The sequence below is a fragment of the Physeter macrocephalus genome, chromosome 7 (assembly GCF_002837175.3).
Source record: "Physeter macrocephalus isolate SW-GA chromosome 7, ASM283717v5, whole genome shotgun sequence".
Classification (NCBI taxonomy): domain Eukaryota; kingdom Metazoa; phylum Chordata; class Mammalia; order Artiodactyla; family Physeteridae; genus Physeter; species Physeter macrocephalus.
This window is the reverse complement of record NC_041220.1, coordinates 55,108,478-55,131,065: the sequence shown is the minus strand read 5'-3', so window position 1 is coordinate 55,131,065 and position 22,588 is coordinate 55,108,478. Positions and strand designations below refer to the sequence as shown.

Sequence of the window (22,588 nt, the reverse complement as noted above, 5' to 3'; positions counted from 1 at the left end):
CATCCACGACTTTTATTTGTTTTATTTTAAGCTCCCAATGTATTTCATTCCAACACATAGATATGATTTTTAATTCAATTACACAGCATTAAGCTAGGAACCCAAGAACATCACCCAAAGTGAAATTATATTCAGATTCACACTTGGTCTTCACCTGCCAGTTCCCAATAAAGGAAATCTGGTGGAGCCCCAAAGGAAGGGATGGACTGCCCATATCCTCTCAAGCTTTATTACTTTGTATTGGCTGATAAAAATGAAACCTTATGTGATTCTTTACTTAGCACAGCCAGATATATTTCTGTTTAATATTTTGTTAGAGATGATATCTAAAGGTTATTCCCATGATCAAAATGTCAAGTGGACAAAAATACCCAAGAAATGATTATAATTACCGAATACAGTCCTAGCTGGAACTGATTCCTTATTTATCCAGAATGAAACTTGAGAAAGAATTACTGTCATAATACATGGAATGTACGTCTGAATCATAAAATAACCCATCTTCCGTCTGAGGTGGAAGTAAACCGTCATAACGATATATTCACCTGCGAATGAAACATGAGGAAAATATGTTATAGGTTCTGCGGGCAATTATTCAATGGCTTTATAATCATATTTCAGACTAACAGTATTCTAGGCAAAGAAAGTATCGGATTGCGTAACAACACAAGCACTGAGAAATATGTAGTTCCCAACTGGGGGGGAATGATACTGCACGTCATTACACAGAAAAACATTTCTGTTGCATGTAGTAATTAAGCAATTTAATAAGTTGGGCTATATAACTTTAGAAAAATTCTTGCAGTGCTTTCTATTTTAAAGCGATTAGCCTTCACTTTCAGCATTTTCTAGAGCAGAATTTAGACCTAACTTTTATGGAAAATCACTAGAAAAAAATGAAAATACACACACACATGAAAATATAAAGCTTAATTTTAGAAAGAATTGGAATACACAGGTATACGTTATATATATACATATATGTTTAGGGAAAGGTTACCTTACTGTCTTAGTTTTAGGAAAGAGCTTTATTTCTAAATGTGGTATATGTGAAGAAAAATACAAAGAAACACATATAACATAGAGCCATACGTAACATCCCTGAGTTCAGGCATGTTTTATTGGCATTTAGACAAAAACCTAAAAAAGCTAATAAGTAAATATACCATCAGATTTCTGGTAGCTCTTGATAATATTTTTAATGTTACATCTGAAAGGAATGTATTGAGAAAGTTACTTAGGAAGCAGTAGCTTTATTCTCAGACTGTGAAGTCCAAGATTCAGAAGCCTCAAATCCTCCCCAAATGCATTTTTAATCCCACTTACAGGCTGGAAAAGAAATGTCTTCAAAAACAATATTTTTTCCTGGTGATATGTGTATGTAAGGAATAGTTTTAGAATAAGCAATAATTAGCTGTTTTTCCCCACTGAATATGACAAAAACTAAATCCTATGCTTCTTACCATTCACATCCCCGAAGCAAGTACAGACCAAGAATCATCAATAATAATCATCCATCTACTCATGTGACAGCTTTAATATACACTCTTAATATTTTTTATAATTAAGCTTTATATTTTGCTTTTACTTTTGAAAAGAGGGTAGCGTAGCACCACAAAAATTGTCCGAGATTTAAAAAAAATGATTTGGGGAAAGCACCAAAAAACAGGGAAATCCAGTGCTCAAAAATTAATGGTCAGATTTCCCGCCTCAGAATTCTGTTGAAAACAGTTTTGATATATTTGATTATTGGCTTTTGTTTTCTGTTGAAGTTTTGATATATTTATTTGATTATTGGCTTTTGTTTCTGAATAAGAAAACCAGCTCACTTCTCACATGTCACCAACTCAGAATTTATTTTAAACTAAAACAAGATTTAAATATAAATAAAGAAAGTCTGAACTGTGATTTATGCATCAACTCTATTTGTGGAAACCTTTAGTTGTCCCCTGAAAACACGAGATATTTCAATGAAGAAGTTAGGACAAAACTCCATTGCTAATGCCAGGTAGCATATTGACTCAAATTGTTAAACATCTCACCCGTGATGGATTTGATAGTTTCACTTGACACAGTTTGCCCAATCAAGTCATACTGAACTAAGCTGGAAGACTCCTTTGGAACTTCTACTGATTTCTCAGGACCTTTTGTCCACGTATAAATCATCTCACTCTTCGGATAAGCATCTGGATGAGAGCACAGAATGTGGTTAGATTCAGAGCTCCTTTTCCATCAGCACTGATGGTCAACGATTAAGAATATTACACATGTTCAGGAAAGATGTAATAAATGAAAACAAGAATCATTATGATTTATTCAAACACGTTTAAGATTGAGAAGACTGTAAAGATGAAATAAACAGCCTTGCAACTGGGCATATTTCTTATTTTTATGCCGAAGTTTTGGAGGGGAGACTATAACTAAGGCAACTAAAATGCTATGTATGCATCAGTACACTTGGTATGTTTCCATACTAATAGGATAAACAGTTGAAAAGCAGAAATAATAAACCCCTAAAAGTACTGTACAACTGCTACTCCCTTCCTTTCTAACTCACTTCCAGTATTTGACCAATATCAACGTCTTCCATCCTAATGCAGCTCTGCCAATTAGAAATGTACCAGATGCTGCCTATAATAATACACCAACAAAAACAAAAAGAGCAAATCCTACTGTTGGGAGAGCTCTCCAGGGGTCACCTATTCCAGACTCTGCCTCTGGGCAATACCCATGCTTTTTGGGAACCACTCTGCGGTAACAACTGGCTATGCTGTTTATCAAGCTCTCCAGGGAATGTACTTTACACAACCAGTTCCACTACCTTTAAACTCTCACAATCAGAACATTTTCCCTTCCATCTTCAACAAATCCCTCCCAGCGGCAATTCAAGCCCATTTTCTATTATTTGGTGTTCAGTACAAATGGAGACCAGCTGCTTGCTTACCAGTCTACCCAGAACAGATAGCTTGGCTCACACACAAATGAGTTCAGAAGAACAAAGATGAATTGTATGCTACCCTCTGCAAACCTTCCTAAAAGGCCTAGAGCACAGTAGGTCCTCAGTGAAAGTGTTTAATTCTACCAAAGGAATTGATACCTAGGGAGACTATCTTTATAAGCGACTTTGCAAAACAAACTATAAGGCTTGTGTTGTCATTTAGCATTATACAATTGTGTGTCAAAGTTTATCTTCTGAAGTATATTTATGCTTAATCATACATTTAAAGTCCCAGAATGCTACGATCCTGCATGATATTTTAAATCAGGTATCCTACTATTGGTTATCTTATAACCATTTTTCCCCCTGTTTTTTCTCATGCCTATGAATTGTAAACATAGTTAAATGTTATTTTTCTCCTTCCAAAGTAATTAAGTAACTTTATTTGATAAGTATGATGGGCCTCTCTTTTCACTTCTCCACCCCAAATCATCAGCTTCCAAGGAATAATTTCTTTATTTTATACAAACCCTGATGGAGGACCAACTATGTTCAAGTCACTCTGAAGAGTGTTCCATGAGATCTGGGGGTAGGGGGGGCGGTGGATGGGTGGGAAAGGACTTTCCCTAGATTAGAGCTATCTTGGGTGAAATTTAAATTATAGCACAAATAGTTGTAAATTCTGGCCTCAGTAAGATCGACCTTTCTGTCCACGTATTTTTTTCTGTTTTTATCTTCTCTCATTAAATCACTGGTCAGGGAGCAAAGGACCCTCTCTAGCTTCAAGTTAGGCCAACGAAATACTGTGATTACGGGGGGTTATAAAAAGAATGGTGACTGCCGAGTCTCATTAAGTTAAGCAATGAGCAATGATAACAGCAGGCAACAGTTTCACAATCAGTGAGACTAAGCATGTGAAGCAATAGTAAATCTATTTTTGGTAGATTCTGATTGAGTCAAATATTTGAGGCAGACGTTAGAAGAGACGATCACATTTTGCTGCCATCTCTGAGAAGGCAGCTTGGGGGAAAGGAATTCCATATTTTGTCCTACCCATTCATTTTATCCTCTTGCCTTCACGTCCACAAAATATCCCAAATCCATCTGTCTCACATCTCCTCTGGTACCATCCTAGTCTAAGCCACCACCATCTTTGTATCAATATTAACACATACAGCCTCCAACTCTTCTCTGCTTCTCTCTAGCATCTCTACAATCCTTTCTAGGTAGAAAAGCTGAAGTGAAATTGTGAAATGTCAATCAAAGAGTGCCACACCCCTTAGTAAATCCTTCCAAAGGTGTTCTAAAGCACTTAGAATAATATCCAAACTCCTTAATGTGGTCTATAAGGCACTATACTGTCTTGCTCTGTCTACATATCAGACCACACCTCCTACTCTATTTTGGTCATGCTTCGGCCGCTTTTATCCTAACAGTGCTGCTTATGCTATTCTAACCTATGTCATGTCAGGAAGCCCCGAACCTTCTTCTGCTTTTGTCAAGTCTGCCCTAAAGGATTCTGCTTGTAACAGAAACTATTAAATTACAAAGACAAAAAAAATCATTTATACTTTCTATGTTACACCACCATCACATGGAGTTCAGAGGCCCCTAAATTTCACCACGGATCACCAACCTATTAATTATGAGTCAATCTACCTAGGCTATCTAGGTAGGCTAGGTAAGTAGAAATATGTTTTTGCTTTTGGGGGGAAAAGGGGTTGTTTTTACTTCTTTATTTAAATATATTAGATAATAAACAGTCTCCTGTAAGTCAGACCTTGGACAGTTGTTAGGGACAGTGATTTAAATGTTGGACTATGGAAAATCATGCACATATAAAAATATCAGCTTGCGTGAGATAATCATAAATTCTAACAACATTTTTATTGTAACTTACAACTCCCAAATTTCAAAGGGCATGCATGACCATCCATGGGGAAATCCACCAATCTCATGGGACACTCTGCACTTATGGTGAGTCTATGATGGAAAAAGGCAATTAAACAAAATCAACACTTTCTTTCAAAGTAATTTAAAGATCCCTCAGTGAGGAAGCAGGAAGGAAGGAAAACAAGAAAGACAGGAAGGAAGGAAGGGAAGAAAGGAAAAAAGAGAGTTAAAAAGATAAAAAGCAAAAAAGAAAAATGACTACCTCATTGTGTATAAAATAGTGCCATTTCTCATAATTCTAAAAAGCTTATTTGGAGCTGTCATATTATGTGAGACAGATTTCTTTCCATTCCTGAAGAAAGTATCAGGAGTCCATACTTTTGTTACCATCATATTGTTCAATCTCAGAATTTCAATGGGGCCATCATATTTTAGTCTTTTGTCAATCCATGTCTGTCTGAAGAACACATCCATTGTGTATTCCTAGGGAAATTAGTTGGTGACATATTCAATCACAGATGACTACACATAAATATGCAGAAAATGTATTAAATTCTAGCCTCTTTCCCACTCCAAAAAGACTACCCCAAATAAAAACAAATAGGAGCAAATTTTTTTAAAAAATCAACGGAGCAAAAAAGAGTGTCAGCAATTAAAGCATGTTATGTCCATCTTTATACCTTAATCTTCTACATTTGTTAGATAAATAATCGTACATATTAATCATTCAAGAATAATTACTATAATTTAATAAAACCACCAGCACCAGGTAATTACGGTTGTACTTTGTTTTAAATCAAGTGGCAAAATTAGTTAATGTGTAACAAATATCACTGCATAATTAATCATAAAATTGTAGGGATCTCTTTAAGGCAAAGTAAAATATGTAAGAGAAATTTTATGACCACAGAATTTATTAACATTTGCCTAGAGTCAAGGAAAAAAGTAAAATAGTTTCTTTGACCTGGAAACTGAAAATCTTTAATATTAGAGAACACAACTGAATGAACAAATTTATCTTGACCAGTGCTTGATGTTCTAAGCTCTTTATGCCTGAGAGATGGAAGTGGGGGGAGGGGTAGTGAGCACTTGGGCCAACAAGGACTTCTAAATGCAGTTAGGACTACAATACAGTTTCATACCAAAACTAATTACACTCTCTAATTTTCTTCTCCTCAATAATTTTCTAAGGGAAAAAAATACTACATACATGTTGTACTATGGGGACTAGTAATAGAACGTTCTTTTCTTTGTTGAGAATGATTCCAAACCAAAAAATACTCAAATGTTAGAGCTGAAATGCCAAGTTCAACGTCTTACTTTTGTAAACTTTTTAGGCTGTTCTTTGACTTTCTAGCTCTGTGTGATCGATTACAAAATAAATGCTAATTGCCCTCTTTTCTGCATGTTTTTTTCAAACCTCAAAAAGTACATTTAATTTCCCAAATACCTACCATTTCAACATCAGAAACGGGTCCAAAGCTAGTGACATATATGTCAGTTTTCACTTCTGTAACAGGACCTAGTAAGTATGAAGTAAATAAGTGTGAAAAAATAATTACCAATCTTATAGGCAAGGTGGGTTTGATAATTAAAAAGTAAAGGGAGGTTATATATCATGTTTTTACGAGCATCTTAAATTTTCAGTGGGACAGTGAAGCTCTACAAAAACTGAAGACAAAAGAACCACAAAACCAGAAAGCAATGTTTACTTACAGTCAAAAAGAAACCCCAATTACTTACCAGGAACCTTATTTCTTCAAAGATACATCACCCCTGGGCACTGTTACAACAGGCAGTGCAGGGAACAAAAGCTTTTAGCATTTGTGATTTTTTTTAGTCCATCATCTGATTGGCCTTTAGTAAAGAAGTGAGCTGTTAAAAAGAGGGAACTTAACCACAAGAGTGAGGAGGAGATAAACCATAATGGCTGTAAGGAATGCACCTTTGGCGAGTTAAGGATATTGGTAAATAAACACAGAAATGAGTCATGTCACCTTTAACAATAGGTAAACCATCCACTGGTGATTAGGACCAAAGTCAAGCTCTCCTAAAAGTTAGACCTATTTATGCTCTACCACCTACTTGCTGCGGGATTTTGCGCAAGTTACTTAACTCCTCAACAGCAGCAACCATAACTATCAGGCCAGACTGTTGACGGAGATCAAATGAAATTGCTCCTATGAGATCATGAACACAGTTACTCTCTCATGAAAGTACTTATCAGGTATTAGTTTCTCTTTTCTTCCAATAATGGCCACTACTGAGATTCTTTCCTACGTCTAAATAAAACTGGTTCAGGAACAAGTGTATGGGTGTGTCTGGCAGAAGAGAAACGTGGGAGCATCATGACAATGGGCTGACACAGATTTTAGACAAAGAAAAGTTGCTGCAATCTGGGTTTAGCACGATGCTTAAAATCAGAAATTCTGGAGTTCAATTTTGGCTCTAACACTTTCTAATTGTATGATCTTGGTCAAGTCACATATCACCAGAGGTAAAGGTTTTAATGACTATTAACTGAAATAATACATGTAAATCAATTGTCCCAGTCTCCAGAACATAATGTGCTCAATAATGATAGCAATTGTTATTACACATATCAATTTTAATTACTAATAAAAATTTTAAATTGTTGCAATCTTGAACATCATTTCTTAAATGATGGTTTATAACACTGTATGTCCAGGGGCTACCTATTCCATACTGGAAAGAATAACATCTGCTATCAAGATGGACTATTTCCCTTGAATAATGGTTGGGCAATTGGACTTAAGGCCAAAAAAGACAAAGAACAATTGGGATAGCTTAATGCCCTCGGTCTAAAGTTACCCTCATAAAACAAATGAGAATACCTCTCCCTCTATATGGTGAAGATTGAGCCACAGAAAGAAAAATAGTTTGAAGGAGAAAGAAAATTCTTTTTTTGAATAAGTATCCTAAGAAAAATATATCCTCTGGAAGTATAGTGAGAGAAAAAGTAGAGATCAGGCTGATCTGCCATGAGTTTTCATTTTTAAAAAATAACACCTTTGGAAAACAGAATAGGTATGAGAAGTTAATTGAATTTTTATTTGAATGAGAAATTGAAAACAACAACAAAAATATGATAGTAACAAGCTTATTAAAGCCAAAGTGTTTCAGGAATAGATAGGTAATCCAGGAAGCAAGTAATGTGTGTTGAACCCGAGTAGAGGGAGATTTCATTCAAAAAGATTCAAGGGCTTCCCTGGTGGCGCAGTGGTTGCGCGTCCGCCTGCCGATGCAGGGCAACCGGGTTCGCGCCCCGATCCGGGAGGATCCCACATGCCGCGGAGCGGCTGGGCCCGTGAGCCACGGCCGCCGAGCCTGCGCGTCCGGAGCCTGTGCTCCGCGACGGGAGAGGCCACAAGAGTGAGAGGCCCGCGTACCACAAAACAAACAAACAAACAAACAAAAAGATTCAAAAGTGGGAAAAATCACTCTGCTTGTTTCTTAAAGACAACTGCTAAAGTGCTAAAAACACTACTTCAGTGCAAGTCAGGACAAGGAGAGGTAAGTTACTCAGAACAAATAAGGTTGAGTAGGTCCTGACAACAGGACTGTTTGATGAGAATCTTGAGAAATCCAGTTACTCTGAAGATCAATTTAGGATACTGGTTCTCAAACTTTAACTGGATCAGAATCACCTGGTAGGTTTGTTAAAGTACAGATTGCTGGACTCCACCCCAGACTTGCTGTTAGATTAGGTCTAAGGTGGGGCCTGACACTTCGCATGTCTAACAGGTTCCTAGGTGAAGCTGTTCACTTTAGTTCACAGAAAGCATTTATCTGTTTTCTAGAACGGTACTTATTTACCAAACCATGTCCTGTAAAATACTAATACCATAGGTGTTCTACTGAAGTGGGGGAAGGGTAGGAGAGGGAGGATAGAGACCAATCGTATTTTTCCTTATACATTTATTTTAAGGTGTGTGGGTTTATGCTAATTCTTAAGGTTATAATGATTCCATGATAATAATGAAGCTTTTCAAATTCTTACATAACATACTACTTTTTCAATGATTCTTGAAAACTGCTTGGTATTTGTGACATTATTCAGTATTTGCTTTATAAGATCACAAAGGTCTTTGAGATTGAATGAGATCCTAAAAACGTATAATTGGTAGAGAAATTTCATTCGGATACCCATTCAGTCAACATTTATATAGAGTGACCACCTGCTGTATGCCGGGTTCCATGCTAGGCGCTGGTGATACAATGGTAAACCAGACTTGCAAGTTCCCTGCCTCAGGGAGTTAACGTGCTACTGGGGGAGTGAAAGTATAAATAATAAGGAAATGAATTAAATGGAAGAATGCTGTCATTCCTAAGAGAAACAAAAGAGGCCAGTAACAGAGTGAAAGTCTGGGAAAGCCACTCTAGATTATTTAGCCACTCTTCAAAGCAGTGACTTTTAAACTGAGATCTGGATGATGATCACAAGCCTTTGGAAGAGCTGAGAGAATGCATTTCAGGTGAGGAGAACTTCAAGGGGAAAGGCTCGGACAGAGCACCTACTTCTCTGGCCATATTCTGAAAGTGGTATGTTTTAAGCAACATATTTATAATATATGTTATTGTCACTGTTTTAAACTTGTATAAATCTTCATGAGAGAGGTTGTTATGGGCTGAATTATGTTCCTCCTAAACTCATATGTTGAAGTAGCACCTAGTACATCAGAATGAGATTATATTTTGAGATAGGGTCCTTACAAGGGGAATAAACTTAAAGTGAGGTCACTAGGATGGGCCCTAATGTAATGACTGGTGCCCTTATAAGAAGAGGAGATTAGGGCACAGAAACATACAGAAGAAAAACCATGTGAAGACACAGAGGGAAGATGGCCATCTACAAGCCAAGAAGAGAGAGCTTAGAAGAAACCAACCCTGCTGACATCTTGATCTTGGACTTCTAGCCTCCGGAATTGTGAAAAAATAAATGTGCTGTTATTTAAGCCACCCAGTCCGTGGTGCTTTGTTACGGCAGCTGAAGCAAATGAACACAGAGGTTAATCATCTGTCCTGTGTTCTTTCCCCAAGTGTTCTCCCTCTGATATGCAGTCCAGCTCTGCCTCTGTTTATAGGCTGTGGTAAGAAGTTTGATTTGTATCCCGTAATCATTGGGAGACCATCAAAGGTTTGATGTAAGGAAAATATATGATCTAAATATATGATCTGAATCACTCTGGCAGTTGTATGGACAGCGAATTATAGGGAGGCAAGAGTAGAAGAAGGTTTTTCTAAGAGGCTGCTGTACTAGGCCAGGTGACAGATGACAGTGTTCTGGACTAAGGATGTGGCAGTCGGGATGGAGAGTGGACAGATCAAGGGGCATGTATGCGTGGAACTGCTCTCAAGAAATGGGGTTCTTCCCAAAGAACAATAAGCAGAGACACTGTTACTATTTAAGGCCTACTATGTGCCAAGCGGGATACTAGGCTCTTCCTATATGTTATTTCATTCAACCCTCACAACACCCTCCAGGGATGATATTTCATGAGAATTTTATGCACATGGAAACTGAGCTCACAGAGGTTAAATATTATATTCCAGAGCCAGAATTATAACCCCCTGGATTGATCTACAAAGTATGTTCTAGATTTACTATGCTAATTATATCATTAAATAATAAATCAACCATTAATTACTCACACATAATTTTCCATCTAGTACATAACATGCCATACCTACCTCTCCCATTTTGTTTCATGAGTAGTTTCTGAACTACGTTACTACTGCAGCTCTTCCTATGCATTGCTCTTATTCTTATTATAGCCTGCTTGAGTCTTTCTCTCCTTAACAGCAAAGACCAATATTAATCCTCTTGGAAATCCCAAATGAGCATAGTGCTTTACACATACTAGGTAGTGAAAACTATGTATTTGATTATGTTCCTAATATTATTCCAGCAGTGATTTTTAAATCTCCCCAAAGGAAAAAGTACTGGGATTCATTTGTTACATCAGTTAAGCTAAAAATATTTCCTGATTAAAGTAGAATTCGTGTTTTATTTATATTTATATCCTCTCCCTGAACAAATCCCAGGCCTTACATGTAATAGGTTTCCAATAAATCAGTTTTCAATGAATCACGGTCGCTATGCAATTAAGAATAATTCTTAGAGACGCTTCCTCTAACACTGCTGTTTAGGATGTTCAAATCAACCCTCCTAAGAGCATAATTACATAGAAACCAGATAATTTTCAGCTTGGAAGGACTTCTCATAATTTTCTATGCATTTGTGTAACATAAAAGACATCTTTTATTTTAAAATCTTACTACTTTGCTAATAGGGAAATAGTTTTTAATCCCCCAAATATAGTGGACAGTTCCTAAGGCAAAGTGATCTTCAACAGTCTTTGAAAGAAGGAGCCAACACCACCAGGATCAAATTCAGAGGAATACTCCCATCTTATTAATGAATCTAACTTGCTTGGAAAGTGGGAAGGCAATTAACATTTCAGAAAATTTCCCACTGTTTACTTCAGCTGTAGAGACCTGGACAAAAATATCACTTTTTAATTTCTTCTCCAGTAATAGGATCCAATTTGCTATCACACCCAGGAAAGAGACTTAAGCAGTTCTGCAGATGCTGAAACGACTCATTCCCTGTTCTCCACATTGCCTCCCCAGCCATGCGCTTGAGGAAAGATTTCTGGGTTTTCAGCCACCTAAATCCATGCATCCAGCTACATCTTACAAAACACTATTCATGTGTCTTCCCAAATCAAGAGACTTAAAGTACTTAAGAGGTACAACAACAGCAAGGAATCTTAGTGAAATATTTAAATAAGGCTCTAATTCTCTTTGTCACTTACAAAATATAGAAAAACTAGCGTTCCTGCATATTAAACAAGGAACAGATGTCTATTGATATTGTTGAGAAAGCAAATAACTATAGAGCTTTATTTAGATGACCTTAAAGATTAGTGCTTCCTTTATGGTATGATCCTATCAATGAAGCTCTACTATTTAAATATTAAAGGCGTCAAATAAATGAATAAATAAATAACAACAATAAAATGTGAGCAAAAGATGAAAATGCAATTCACAGAAGGAAAATTCTTGTAGGCAATAAAGATTTGAAAAGATGTTCAACCACATTAGAACTCAGAAAAATACAAATCATTTCACATTAAAATACCATTTCAAGTATATATGTATATATATATACATATATATGTGTATATATACACACATATATGTATATGTATATATATACACATATGTGTATATATACACATATGTATATATATATACACATATATGTGTGTATATATATATATATATTCTTTTCCAAAGTGTTGAAGGGTTTGTGGATCTATGTGTATATATATATATATATATATATATATTCTTTTCCAAAGTGTTGAAGGGTTTGTGGATCCTGAATCTCATATTCATTGTAAATGGGAGTTTGAATTTGTAAAACTACCACAGAAAACAGTTTGGCATTATCTCATCAAGTTGAACTCCCACTTACACTAAGATCCAGAAAAATCCATTCTTGGATATATATGCAAAAGAAACTCTTGCACATTTACAGCAGGAAATTTGGGCCAGAATATTCACAGCAACACAATCCTGGAAACAAGCAAAATGCCTATTGCCAACAGAGCAGATGAATCAGCTGGTTCCTGTGCAATGAGTGTATCACACAACAGTCAAAATGAATGATCTATAGCAATACACAACAATAAGAATGAGTCTTAGGAATACACAATTCAGTGAAAAAAGCATCAAAAGATTGTAAATAGCATGTTCAAAACAATTAAATTTTTAAAATTTCAATTTATTAAAGAGTAAAGTTGAACTAAAATGATATTCAAATAAAGCTATGCAATAATTTATTTTTTTTAAGATTTTTTTTTTGATGTGGACCATTTTTAAAGTCTTTATGGAATTTGTTACAGTATTGCTTCTGTTTTATGTTTTGGTTTTTTGGCCACGAGGCATGTGGGATCTTAGCTCCCCAACCAGGGACTGAACCCGCACCCCCTCCATTGGACGGCGAAGTCTTAACCACTGGACCGCCAGGGAAGTCCCATGCTATGCAATAATTTAAAAAGGACTCAGAATGGTGGTTACTTTGAGTGGGGAAGACAGGCAAATAGGATGAGGGAGACCATATAGTAGAGTAAGTTGTCAAGGTTTAATTATTTAAGTGGGTTTTATTTTATTATAGTAAATGAATGAACAGATGGATAGATAAAAAGAAGGTCCACAGATATGGGGACCAATCATGGGAGTGTGTCATGAACCCTGGAGTATTAATTCAGAATCCAGTTCTGTGCAGCAGAAGCTTTTTTAAAATAAATACATAAAAAAGGCCTAGACAATAAAGCAGCTATTTGTTTAATGATATATGAAATGTAAGTTGATGTATTTTTTCATCTAAAAGAAAGCTAACATCCCAGTGAAATATCATCTAAATGTCCACTAAGTTATTGATAACCTATATCTAGATTTTTAGTGCTTATTTTAGGAAACAACAAATGCATTTTGCATATTCTTGCCCTAAAGAACCTGTAAATATATATTAGCACCAGTACATCTTTTTTCTTAAACTAAGAGCATAAGAAAGTAAATTTGTGTTCTGGATTCTACAGTCTCTTCTTGTCACACAGGCATCTTTCTTTCAGTTATTCCTTCTATCCACTCTAATATTATTCTCTACTTGTCTATTTCCAGTGGTACACAAACAGCTTTAAAAAAGGCAACCTTCCCTCTTCCTATTCTCTTTCGTATTTAAACTTCTGGGGGGAAAAAAAAACCTATGCCTCTTGCCTGGAATTCTCCCCTTTCTATTCACGCCATCATCTATTATAATCTAGTTTTCGTGCTCAGGATCCACTAAAATTCCTTTTGTCAATATCACCAGTTTTTCCCTATCCACAGCACTTTTCCCACAAACTTTTAAAAAAATCTTATTTCTCTCATTTTTAAAAAAGCTCTCTTGATGCTACTTTCTCCTTCCATTTACCAGCCCATTTCTCTGCTCCTCTGTACAAATGCCCAGAAAGAAACTCCTCCCATTCTTTCTGGAACCCACGCAGTCAGACTTTCACCTTCATCATGCCACCAAAGCTGCCCTTGTCAAACTCACTGAAAATGTAGATATTGCTAAATCTAGTGGTCCATTTTATGTTCTTATCTTTCTTTGTCTGCCAGGAGCATCAGACATAATCGACCAATCCTGCTCCACACTGAAATACTGTTTTCTTTCTTTACTTAACATCTGGTATGTACATTCTCTTTGAGGTTTTCCTCCTACCTCAAAGGTCACTACTTTTCAGTCTTCCTGGGACAGAGATTCCTCCACCTCTTTCCCCACCTCTTAACACTGGGGACTTCGGAGCTCAATATTTGTACCTTTTCCCTATCACCATTAATTCCTTGGTGATCTCTTTAGTTTTATGGCTTTAAATACCATACATTATTGACATACCTAGTATCCCTGAATTCCAAGCCTATCTTCACTTTACATCTAATGAGCATTCTCAAACGTAACATATTCACTTACAAATTGTTCAGCCATATCCCTAAGCTGCTTCTGCCACAGTCTTGGCAGCTCCATTTTTCTAGATGTTCAAGTCCCAAACTCTGGAGTGACACCTGACACCTCCCTTTTTCTCACATCCCATATTCTAGCTGTCACCAGTAGACTAGAACTTTGAAAAATAGCCAGAAGCCAACCATTTCTTACAATTTTACAAACTTCTCTGCCACCAACTTGGTCAAAATGTCCATCATCTCTTGCCTGGTTGATCCTAAAAACCTTTCTGCAGTTGCCCTTGACCTTGACTCACTTTTCCCAATCCAGCAACCAAGGTGAGCCTTTGAAAATTAACCAGTTCAGGTCTCGCCCCTAATGGAATCCCTCCATTTACTTCTGATATGATTCAGAGTAAAAGCAAAGTTCTCACCAGCCTGCAAAGATTTATACTACCTCATCCTTATATCACACTGACCCCTTCTTACTCCTCAGCCCTGTTACCTTCACTGCAGTGACAATTCCATGCTTACCATGTCTGCACGTAGAGTTATTTCTAACCAGAAGACCCCACCCAAATGCAGCTTATGCTCTTATCTACTTTGAATCATAGTTCAAATATCACTTTAGGGACTTCCCTGGTTAAGAATCCGCCTGCCAATGAAGAGGACACGGGTTCGAGCCCTGGTCCAGGAAGATCCCACATGCCGCGGAGCAACTAAGCCCGTGCACCACAACTGCTGAGCCTGCACTCTAGAGCCCACAAGCCACAACCACTAAGCCCGCGTGGCACAACTACTGAAGCCCATGCACCTAGAGCCTGTGCTCCACAACAAGAGAAGCCACTGCAATGAGAAGCCCACGCACCACAACGAAGAGTAGCCCCTGCTCGCTGCAACTAGAGAAACCTGCACACCCCAAAGAAAACCCAAAGCAGCCAAAAATAAATAAATAAATAACTAAATAAAAAACAAATATCACTTCATTCAAGTCTCTCCCTCCTAACTACTCTAGTTAAAATTGCAACCTCCTCCCCTGCTTTGCATTACTAGATAGGAGTTATCAACATCTGACATACTCTATATTTGGCTTATTTCTGTTGCTCCTTTTCTGTCTCTTCCACTACAGTATCAGCTCAGGAGGGCAGAAAACAGTGTCTCTGTTGTTCACCAGTGTATCCCCAGTGCCATCCTAGAACAGTGCCTGGCGTATATTATACGATCAATGAATTTTTTTTTTTTTTTTTTCCTGCTGTACGCAGGCCTCTCACTGTTGTGGCCTCCCCCGCCACGGAGTGCAGGCTCCGGATGAGCAGGCCAAGCGGCCATGGCTCACGGGCCCAGCTGCTCCACGACATGTGGGATCCTCCCGGACCGGGGCACGAACCCGTGTCCCCTGCATCGGCAGGCGGACTCTCAACCACTGCGCCACCAGGGAAGCCCTGATCAATGAATTTTTGATGAAAGTGAATAAAATGAAATATCTCCGTGTGGACAGTTCTTATCTTACTTAATATCTTAGAAGAACTTGAGAGGTGTCTCATACCTCCTTCCTAAGATATTCCATTCTCTTGACTGTAACTCGCACTCTCCTAGTGCTCACCTATATCACAGCCTACTCCTTTTCATTCTCCTTTGACAATTCTACGTTTTCTGCCCTTATTTCAGTTGTCAATGTTCCTTGAGGCTTGGCTGTGGGCTCTTTTCTCTGCTCTTTCTATACTCTTCTTTAGACATCTATTCTCACAGCATTACATACTGATGACCCCAGACAAAACTCTCCTCTGATATCCAGACAAGTACAATCACTAGGATGCCACACATGTATCCTAAGCTTAACATATCCATGGATGTCTTGATTTCATCCTCCCTCCCATTACTGTTCCTCCTCCAATCCTCTCCAATTTAAATAACACTGTTCTCTGTCCATTTTCTTAAAAAAATCCACGAGTCATTTTTGATTTCTCCCTTTCCTTTACCACCTATACGGAATCCATCACCAATTCTTTGCTGAATTATATCTTCAAAATAGATCTCACTTTTATCCGTTTATATTCATCTTTGCTACATCCACCGTCTTATTCCAAGCTACCATTAACTTAATGGAGAGAACCAAGGAATAAAAAGTTTTTTCATTGGTCTCCTTGCTTCTAATATTGTTCCAACTTCATATCTAAGCCTTTCTTTTTCTTATGTAGCAGCCAGAGGAATCATGTTACAATCTAAGTCATACCATGTCATTCTCTCCACCTAAAAATCTCCAATGATGTCCAGGTTCATAAAAGGAAACTCCTTTACCAAAGGTTTTGTATGATCTGGCCTCTGCTAACAACTCCAAGCTAGTCCCATGAGATTCTTCCTCTTGCTTTTTGATTCCAGGCACCCTTCACTGGACACCCTTCACTGTCTAAATCTCACTAATTTATTATCTACCTTAGGATCTTGGCACTTGCTTTTTTTGCTGCCTGAGAACAACTTTTGCTTACTCTTTCCATGTCTGTCACCTTTAGGTCTTAGCTTAAAAGACTTCCTTGTCCACTGTATCTGAAACAGATCTCTCACCTGATTTATTCTAGCATACTATTGGATTGTTCCATAGCATTGTCTTTATTTACTTTGTTATTTGTGTCCTTGTTATTTTTATCTCTTTACACTGCTTAGCCTGTATCTGATTCAGAATTATATCTTCACAACTTAACATTGTTCTTGGCACATAACAGTCTCTCACTATCTATTAGTTCAACAAATGAATGAATGAATGAATGAACGTGACAAGTCAGAAGAGAATGAAGCTTTATTTTTCTGTTGCCCTGGGCATTTCAAGTGTTCATTTCATCTATATACTTTAAAAAATATATTCTCTGTCAATGTTCAATTAATAAAGCTAGCACATGGCACATCAATTTAATTTCTAGGTTGAGATATAGATCATTTGAAAACACTGCAAAGATGTTTTCATTTCTGTGGGAAAATTCTTCCAAATTTACCTAAGTGTATACACTCCCCCAATGTTTGCTTTTCCATTTTAAAATGTTATTAGAGCTTTAAAATAAAAGTTCTCATTTCACTCCTCTGGGGGAAATGTAGTTTTGCTTATTTTAATGACCTACTTAGTAACAAGAAGGTCTGTTAATGAAAATTTGACTCTTGTTCAACAGAAGGATGCAAAAAAGTCTTAAAAGTGGTTGTAGCAGAAGACCAGCTGCCTAAGGGTTTAAAGAGTGAGAAGTGAGTTCTGGCCTTGTCAATTGCTTGTCAATTACTTGTCAATTACAGGGTTAGTGGGTAACTCATTGCAACTTTTCTCAGCCTCCTCTCTGACAGAAGGATGATGCCTGCCCTGCTTATCTTTTTGCCTTGTTGTGATAATCTTATTAGACACTGTATGTGAAAATGTTTTCAAAATTGTAGAAAACCCTACTCATCTGAAGTCCTACTGTGTTGATGAACAACCTTGCAAAACTGACCCTAGTGCTCCATTGCCATTTCAGAGAGATTGTAGAAGATGATCTAAGGCAATCATCTCTGTTTATATGTATCTGGAAGCATTTATTATTCCAGATCATTTGCCTCAAAAGACTGACATGCCCAAAAGGTTGTATAATCCTTCAATAAATGGGTAAGGGCTGGCTTCCTAAGCTATCTCCTGGTGGTTAGTACCTTAGCTATGCATTTTTACGACGGTGTGTAACAGTGTTGAAAAGTGGATAGGAGGCAAGGGGATGATTTTCTAGCTCCTTTGTGGAATGGTTTACTGTGTGCTGCTTCTAAGCAGGTGCAAGCTACTTCTGGATGGTAGCAGACTGATTTGTCAACGGCTGGAAGAACTCTACCCCTTCAGATGTCCCAATCTAGCTTCTCTCACTCTGCCTCCTTCCTTCCCTTCTCACCTTTCCCCTTTCCTTCTCTAATGGAGAATGTGGGAGACAAGGCAAAGGAGATCTTGGAGGGCTGAAAAGCAAGAACCATTTCAGTTCCTTTTACTTCCCCATTGCAATCTGTGCTGCTGAGTTAAAAATATATAATTTCATTTCCAAATCTATTTCAACCCTTGCCTAGCCTACTGAGCAATCACAAACCTTCCAATTTCAATTCAGATCTTTGCTTTTAGCTTTATTTTATATGGAACACTGCTAAGTTGTATAAACAGATATAAAGTAAATGCTCTACAGAGAGCAAGTAGGATTAAAGGAACCAGGGAGTAAATCTGTATTTATAGCACACTGGTCAAAATCGGAATTGTTTTCATTTCATTTATAAAATGCCAAACTTTCCACAAAGTATAAAATGCCAAAGAAGGGATCATACCTGTGGCATCCAAGAGTCTCTGCTAGCAATGATTTTTCTTATTATTTTCAGTGATGCTCATTTATAACATCTTGTAAACAGATTACACATTTTCTGCAGGTGAGAATTACTATTCCTCTGTCACATTTGGAATACTACGTATTTACAGAGAATGACCCACTTCTAAAAAATGAATCACATTTACCACAAATATTTATGAGCAACAACCCCCAAAATTGTGCTACATGGTAAGTTATTAATAATTAATCAACTGCTAACACTTAAAGTAACATGAATTCAATCCCTTCCCATAAAGCTATAAAAGGATCTCCAGGTGGGCAATGAAGATCACTTGGCAGAGAGAAATAAGATGACTAATATTGCCCTTGAAACATTTTAGCAGTACTGCAGTTAACCAAAATCCAGCAATGTCTTACATAGGTTGATTTCATTCATTTTATTGTCTATATATTATCATGGGAGAGGGTCGTTGGTAAAAAAGATGCAACTCCAATGGATCCCTTCTTCTTTTTGAATTATAACTTGCATTATAACCAACTGCATAGATATGATTTTAATTTTCAACATTAAATAATAAAACCATATGATTTCAATGATAACTTTTCACTTTAATTTAGGTTCAGGGACATCTATTCACTAATGAATATTTAAACTACATGTGATTTCATACTTCCATCATTTTTTTCTTTACTTGAAATGTCAAGCTTAAAAACTTTATGGGCAGATAAATCGTCTTTTATTGATATAATATATCCTTAAATGGCATCACATCATCTGAAACCTTCTCTAAAAAATTATTTTTAATCTAAAGTGATAATTTCCCAGTCACTTATGAAAGATCATGCATTGACAAATGATTCACTTCTGTAAGGAAGCCTCTTTTCAGATTTGCATGAAGCCAAATGCAGTGCTGAGCATCCTACCCCTGGAGAGGCAACGTGAAAAGAACCAAGAGAATCTTTCATCCTTCTCATCCATCTTTATCACAGTCAACATGCAAAAACTGAAATAAAACCTCCAATGGCTCCCTGTAACCTTCTCAATAAAATCCAGAAAAAAAATGGCTCCTGATTCCAGAAGACCGGATTCCAGCCTATCATTAATATGCTATGTTTCCTGTATAAATCACTTTCTCTTCTGAATCTTCAGTGTTCTCCTTTGTTAACTGAGGAGAACAAGACTAGACAGACTCTAAAGACTCATCCAGCTCTAATCTACCCACTTCTCTTTTATTTCCAACAATTCTTTATAGGCTAGGACCAAACACCTTTGAAATAATGTCTAATTCTATCCTCTTTCCCAGGAACATCCTGTTCCCTTTTACCTTCTACACTCCCCATCTTCTTATCTCTTAAACACCCTTCATAGGAAGCTTAAATGAAATGCTTCAGTGCTTCTAATATTATGATACTCATGACAGAGTATCTGATAGCATCCCAGTCTTCATGGGTTTGTCTTTTAAATACACAACCTGATCTGGGTTCACATCCTGCCTACGCCACTTATTAACTGTGAACTTGGACCAGTCGCTTATCTTTCCAAGCCTCAATTTTGTCATCTGTAAAATAGGAATAGTAATAGCTTTCTCTTGGGGTTGCTGTGAGGGTTAAACGGTAAAGTATCTATATCCTTTAAGATAGAGCCTATGTCTTATTCAACTCATTTCCCAAGAGGGTAACTAGCTCAGAGTAGTGGGAAGAACAGGAACTTGGTGGTCAGAAGCCATGGGCCAACACTTTGGGTGAAGACACATGTTCACTCTCTGAACTGGACTGAGAGGGTGTTTGAGGTTAAGAATAATATCTTGAGATTTCTGTGAACCTGGTGCCTAGCACAATGCTTGCCACATAGATTCTCATTACATAAGCAAAGGGGCTATGAATATGGAAAAGAACAACAGTGCTGTTAATGATGTGCCTCTATTAGACCCTTTATACACATTTACTGAAGGAAGAAATAAAGCAGAAATACCCGACTCCAAAGTCTTAGGAGGGTAGTAAATGCCACCTCTCCAAATAAAGTAAACTTTCATCCCAAGGTAGAAAAGAATAGGAAAGGACTGGGTTCTCTAGGAGAGCAGGCAGCTTGTGCCCCTGATTCATGTCCTAGGCAGAACAGGGTCGAGGTTTTAGCAGAGGGGCTGATTCCACGTGGGAGGACAGGGGACTTCGGATCAGCTGTGTCAAGTGCAACCTGCTCTGAGCAGTGGCCAGGTTAGGGGGCTGTCCATTCTCGGGGCGCAGCGCAGCAGGGCAGCTGAGCCTCGAGCTCCCATTTTGGACACTTCCCCTTCAACCTCGCCCACCCGGCTGTCAGGTCCGGGAAGGTAATTAGTGTTCGGGAGAGGCCAAGCTTCTGAGGGGGCAGGGAGATGGGAAAGTACGGGTGGGGGCGGGTTTCTGGTCAGAGGTCTCATCAAAAGAGGGAAGAGAGAGAGAAAAGAGACAGAGGGAGAGGGAAAGGGAAAGAGGGAGAGAGGGAGAGATTGAGAGAGATTGAGAGATATTTCGTTTTTGCACGCGACGCATACCTAATGATATTCCCACAGACAGACAGACAGGCAGACAGACGCAGAGACAGACACACAGGACACACTTGCGCGTTTGAAATCGTTCATACCCCCAAATCCAGGACGCAGCCTGTTGTCATAACCATCGAGTAAACTGTCCAGGATGCGGGTAAAATTTTCCGGGCATAATTTCTCCTCCTTTTGGTTCTGTCCTGGGGATTCGTTTAAACTGCAAACGCACACACACACACACACAAAAAACAGGGGCGGAGGGGGTTATTTTAAGAATTGATCAGCGAACAGGTGGAAACAGATTTATCTTCTAGGAAGAGAGTCTCTTGCCCCAAACTAAAGGAGGCAGGGCGGAGGGGGCGAAAGAGAGAAATGGTCAGGAAAGGCGCACCCCGCGCACACGGACCCCAATATCCACACTCTTCTTGCACCCCGAGCCCCCTTTGCTCTCGGCGTCTACGTGGTCAGAGCAAAGCCCGGCTCCGGGCCTCTGACCTTACAACGGAGACCAGAGGGTCTAATTCGCCCTTGGGGGGGGGAGGGGGCTGGCGGCCAGAGGGGACCCAGAGCTGGCCCCTTCTCCACCTTCCCCTGGCCCCCAGCACCTCGGGGAACTCACCAAGCCGCCAGGCACAGGAAGTGCAGGAGGGCGAAACTGGCCCCGAAGGACGTCGCGATCGCGGGTACCTTCTTGGCAGAAACCATCTTTGCAACATGCCATACTTTAAGCCTGTTCAGGTTTCCAGGCTCTCCAGATGCCCTGAGCAGGGTGCAAGGCGAGGGCAGAGGCTCTCCGCGGCTGTGCGCACACTCGCGCTCACACTCGCCCGCGCTCACACTCGCCTGCGCTCAGCCAGCCCCAGCCGCGGTGGGCGCGTGTGTGCACGCGGGCCGGGGAGGCGGTTCCTGCCTTGCCTCGCCCCCTCCTTTCCTGCCGAGCTCTCCAGTGTATGGAGAGCTGTGTATCCCCTTCACACCCTTTCGTGCCCGCACCCCGAACCTGCTGGGGTTAACCCTGGGGCGCTGGCACAGAAGGACTGAGCCAAGTTCTTTCCGACCTTTAACCCCGGGGAACAGAACCAGCGGCTTCCGCCCCTCCTCCCGCTCCCAACGCCCCACCACAGGTGCGTCCCCGACCACAGCAAAGCTTAGCCTCCACTTCTCCCTCCCGCTGGGATGTGGATTGAACCCTTGAAGCTCCTCTCTCTTCAGGTTGTTTGAGGACCTGTTTGTACCCATTTTCAAGGCTGGAGGTGGAGAAAGGGCGACATGGCAGGGCTTGCTGGCCTGGGGAGTGGGAGACCAGGATAGGGAGAGGGGATCAAATCTGGACGGAAACAACCTCTGGGACTCTCCCCTTCAGGTGTTGGGGGGCGCCGAAGGAAAGAAGGTTCGTCCTGGTAAAAGGGGTTGCA

At 39.0% G+C, this 22,588-nt stretch overlaps 1 protein-coding gene across 2 annotated transcripts in view; it reads right to left on the bottom strand.

Moving 5' to 3' along the window:
- GABRA4 (gamma-aminobutyric acid type A receptor subunit alpha4) overlaps nt 1-22,041 on the bottom strand; it is a 65,313-nt gene extending 43,272 nt beyond the window's left edge. Inside the window, exons 1-7 of one of the 2 annotated variants that reach the window (XM_007118206.2) lie at nt 21,793-22,041; nt 21,272-21,390; nt 6,286-6,353; nt 5,094-5,314; nt 4,839-4,921; nt 2,043-2,186; nt 393-545 (exon numbers count right to left, since the gene is read on the bottom strand). In XM_007118206.2, the coding sequence (XP_007118268.2) occupies nt 393-545; nt 2,043-2,186; nt 4,839-4,921; nt 5,094-5,314; nt 6,286-6,353; nt 21,272-21,390; nt 21,793-21,878 (874 nt within the window). In that variant the 5' untranslated portion in view covers nt 21,879-22,041. The remainder of the gene's footprint in view (nt 1-392; nt 546-2,042; nt 2,187-4,838; nt 4,922-5,093; nt 5,315-6,285; nt 6,354-21,271; nt 21,391-21,792) is intronic. The other variant, XM_007118208.1, reaches the window with a different exon arrangement.
- Nucleotides 22,042-22,588: the final 547 nt, after the last annotated feature.